This window comes from Nicotiana sylvestris, chromosome 10 (genome assembly GCF_000393655.2).
Source record: "Nicotiana sylvestris chromosome 10, ASM39365v2, whole genome shotgun sequence".
Lineage (NCBI taxonomy): Eukaryota > Viridiplantae > Streptophyta > Magnoliopsida > Solanales > Solanaceae > Nicotiana > Nicotiana sylvestris.
Window position 1 is genome coordinate 69,800,511 of NC_091066.1, and position 4,671 is coordinate 69,805,181.

The window sequence follows — 4,671 nt, forward strand, 5'->3', positions numbered from 1 at the left end:
GAACAGAATAGGAGACTGAGGAGTGATATATAGCAGGGAAAGGTTGTATTTGGGTCTCCTATTACTTTTTCTTTTTTGGTTGAGTTCTTTTGGTTTTTACCCCCCAAAATGGTCCTTAATGCATAGGAATTAACTTTAAAGAGAAAATGGCAAAAATAGTGCCTTATGCTTTGGGGTAGCTTTAAAGTAGTCCTTTAGATATATTTTGAGCAGTTTTAGTCCTTTAGATATATTTTGAGCAGTTTTAGTCCTTTAAATTTACTTAATATGATCATGTTTTATCTCCGATAAATATTTAACAAATTCTGTTAGTAAGATTTGACGGAAAATGAGGTAAAAAGGATTCAACGGGAAGTTTAAACTATGCAAGTTAGAGACATATTCTATTTTAGCTAGAAGAGCATTTATTCAACGGCTACCGGGAAAGGAGCAATAACTCCAACAAAGAGATCAGAAGGGAACCAAAGAGGACGGGAATCACAAAAAAAAAGTGTTATTGAACCAGTAATTTTCTGTGCTAACAAGCTTTATGGAGCAATTGTTTAGATACACTTTATCATGTATTCTAAAATGACACCCTTTTTTTCGATATTTTTTTCAGGTTGCTAACTTAACAGTAAAGTACTTGATTTTTAAGTGCGGCTAGTCTTTTTTATACATATGGATGAATTATGAATGAAGTTAGGGATTTATCCATATTCTGTATAAAGTTTGGAAGACTACGAGTGATACCGAAAAGGAATGAACGGTAAAAATAACCAGTACAAAGCAGTAGTAGATAGCATAAGATTGATCATACGCATGTTAATATTATTAGGTCAACTAAATGTTACATTGGGAATATGTGGTAACACTACGGAGATGATGAGTTGATGTGGAGGCTGACGCGCTTTCAAGCATTTAATTTTCAGCAGTAGGAGTATTAAACAAAGCATTGATGAACAAGTTAATTGATCCAATGAAGGATTTAATGCCCGCACGAATTAGGAAGCGCTTGTAAACTGAGACAGGCTGGGATATTATTAGGAATCTATTAATGCATGATCAAATTTATTACCTAATGATGAGTCCAGCAACTTAATTCCTTGCCACATGCAAAAAGCAGAAACGGAACGGAATATTAACCCTGATAGCCGTCCATTTAATATCTTACATCAGTATATGTATAACTCATGTATATTATGTGTATATAACTATGTAGAATTAATATATAATCTATATATACCGGCTAGAAAAAGTAAACAGTAAGTATGACCGGCTACTTGTATAACAATCCCAAAAGGAAAAGTAAATTAGGGGCGTATTCAGTTGTAGTTATGAATTCACTTGAAATCATAATTTTTAGTTTTGATATAAATTTATTTGTGCAAAATTTACTGAAATTGTTTAAAATATTGAATTATGAACCCATAACTCAAGTTATGTGATGGGTTCAATAGAATGACACTTGCATCTAGTGTGTACTATATTTGGAGAGGAAGGAACCAAAGAGTATTCCAGAGTTCAAATTAGAATTTTTTATGAAACAAATTATCCAATAAATATATTGTACGTAGAGGATCGAACAATGCAGACAAGATTAGCTAGGAAATTTGATTAGTTAAATTTCTACCCTTAATTTTTGTGGTTGTAGTAGGTCGTCGTGGTGTAGCTATGAGATGATGTGATTGACTTCTATAGATCCTGATGTTGGGGCATTATGTCCAACAGTCAATTTGTTTTTTTTCCCTTACGTACATACAACTTTGATTGGTAATAAAAAAATTATTTACCAAAAAAATGTGATGGGTTCAATAGTTGAACTTTAGTCTTGAACCCACATAATCAATATTCTGCATCTATCTCCAATCGTTTCTTATGCAAAGTTCTTAAACCATTTCATCAATACGATAAAAGAGAAGATGGAAAAGAGGACTAAATGTGAACAGTTGACTATCTCCATCAGCATCACGCTAATGATTCTCACATTCTTGACTCCTTTTTGGTTTTAAGTGAGAAAGGAAAAAAAAAAAAAAGTTACCGCAATGGCATAATTTAACATTTTCAAAAGGCTTTAACGCTGGTGGAATAGTCATGTATTCCTTGGGATCTCATCTTTTATTAAAGAATATAGAAAAGAGTGATAAGCCATAAATAAAGTTAAGAAGAGAAGAAAAGAAGAGAAACAGCCAAAAGTTGCTCTACATGCTTAATATAGCTTTCAAGGAGTAGACTCTCATCATCATCGGTCTTATTATACTATATGGTTATGCTCGTTAATATAACGAACATTGAAAAGAAAAAATATACTGTATTAATATTTATTCTTAAATGAATTGTCCAACTAGTAGTCTTGTAGTAAGTATATACTCCAGTATTAATTGTTTGAACTGCAGTACTCCTACAACCAGACATATTAGGCCTTGTCGTACTCTTCTCCCATTACCTTTTGCTCTGTCTTTATTTTCCATCCGGTTATATTACGTAGAGTCCGATTAATCTAGATTCGCGTCTTTCGTCCATAAATTACAATAGGATTCCACACAGTAATTTTCAAAGGTTTTCCGGTTCCCAGCGCATTTGCTTACTATCTGTGTCTCTCTAGTCTCTACCGTTCTTTATATTCATTTCGGTCCACAATAAGTGATCAATTGCTTTTTTATTTTGGTTCAAAATAAGTGTCCATTTATACAATCAAGAAATAATTCAATTTATTTTTACAAAATTACCCCCTTATGCACATATCCCTAAAAAGTTTTTTTACTCCTCACATTAAATATTTAATTAAGGGTAGTTTAGTCATACTAGGTATTTTTTGTATAGAATTTAGTATTTTCTTAATGGACGTGCCAAAAGCAAATTGGTCACTTATTGTGGACCGGAGGGAATATTACTTATACAACAACAACAACAACAACCCAGAATAATCCCACTTAGTGGGGTCTGGGGCGGGTAGTGTGTACGCGGACCTTACCCCTACCCTGGGGTAGAGAGGCTGTTTCCAAATAGAACCCGACATCCTTCCCTCCAAGAACTTCCCACCTTGCTCTTGGGGAGACTCGAACTCACAACCTCTTGGTTGGAAGTAGAGTTTGCTTACCATCAGAGCAACTCCTCTTGTCAAAACCTCTAGTTCAGAAAAACTCGAACTCACAACCTCCGGTGTATATTACTTATACACTAGATAAGTAAATAAAGTTTATTCCCTGGATACGGTATTACTTATACACTAGATACTACGTTCCCTTCTCGAAAAAAATATTCATTCTCAAAATTCGAAGTAGAAACCGTGGAAAGATTTCAATCAGTTTACCACACTTTTCTGTGGTATATGTCCTACAATAGACATGATAAGTAAATCAATGTGTTGCGAGCTAGCTACTATTCTGCTATCATAAGTTGCTTTCTTTTCTTTGCTTTTTAGCTTTTCTTTTTCCTTCCTTCCATCCACTCTTTGGAGTAGAGTGTCACGTCCTTAGTTGTTAACTAAGTACACGTGCAGTACTTGACAACTCGCTCACGATCTTGCACAACTTGCTCACATTCTTGCTATGTCAAGTCAGCCTTACTACACTCAAGATCGCTAAGAGAATGGAAGAAAGAACACAAGAGAATTGTTAAAGGAAACTTTGTATTAGAGAGAACTTGAATTGTTTGCTTGATGAATTACAAATGAATGACCCCCTTTATATAGTAGTCTCCTAGGGGCTAGTGTGTAAATATTAATTATTACACAAGTCCTTGATATTTACAATATAAGGTTTTTTTCTAGAATTCTCTACAAGCCTAGAAGATTCCAAGGACTTTCCTAGCAAATCCATAAGGATCTATGTTCTTCCTAAGGAAATGTCCATACCTCTCTAGAATCTTCTCACAAATGCTAGCCTTCTCCTTATGTAAGCTTCCACATGACATTAATATATGCCAAATGGCGCCTATGTGGCATGATGACATGGCGAGTCATCACACTCTCCCCCACCTAATATTGCGACGACCACGGTGCAATGCTGCTGCATAAACTCTCGGATCTTATCTTTGAATTGCCACAAGTCTTCATATCGTTCCCACGTGGCCTCCTCCGGTGATTGCCCTTTCCGATGGATGAGGAACATAGCGGTGGCTTTTTGCCCTTGTTTTCGCCTGGCCTGGTAATCTATGATAGCCTCAATCTCCCGATCATGCGAGGCGGTGATAGTCATTGGTGCCCGACTTGATTGGACCCTACTCGGATCATCCTTATCTTCATGATATGGCTTAAGCATGCTAGCATGGAAGACAGGGTAGATCTTGAGATACGATGACATGTCAAGCTTGTATGAGATCTTGCCTACCTTGGCGATGATCTTAAATGGCCCCTCATACTTGCGAATCAGATTCTGATGCATGCCCTGTAGTGCCTTGAACTATCTTGGGTTAAACTTCACCATGACCATGTCCCCAACTTTATAGTATGTGGGACGTCGCTTACGGTCCGCAAACTTCTTCATCTTCTTAGATGCCTTATCCAAGTAGGACTTAGCAGTGTCGAGCTGCTCCTCCCATCCTTTGGCCATATGATAAGCCCCCAAACTCTTTCCCTCGAATGCGACTGGTAATGAATGTGGAGTTTGTAGTTGTTGGCCTGTGGCTAGCTCAAATGGTGTCCGCCCAGTGGACTCACTCCGCTACAAGTTATAAGAGAATTGGGCGATG

At 36.5% G+C, this 4,671-nt stretch overlaps 1 protein-coding gene across 1 annotated transcript; it reads right to left on the bottom strand.

The window, feature by feature from the left end:
- Positions 1-3,914: 3,914 nt before the first annotated feature.
- Positions 3,915-4,364, bottom strand: LOC138879485 (uncharacterized). The gene has a single exon (XM_070159097.1). It carries the CDS (start codon positions 4,362-4,364, stop codon positions 3,915-3,917), a length of 450 nt encoding a protein of 149 aa, XP_070015198.1.
- Positions 4,365-4,671: the final 307 nt, after the last annotated feature.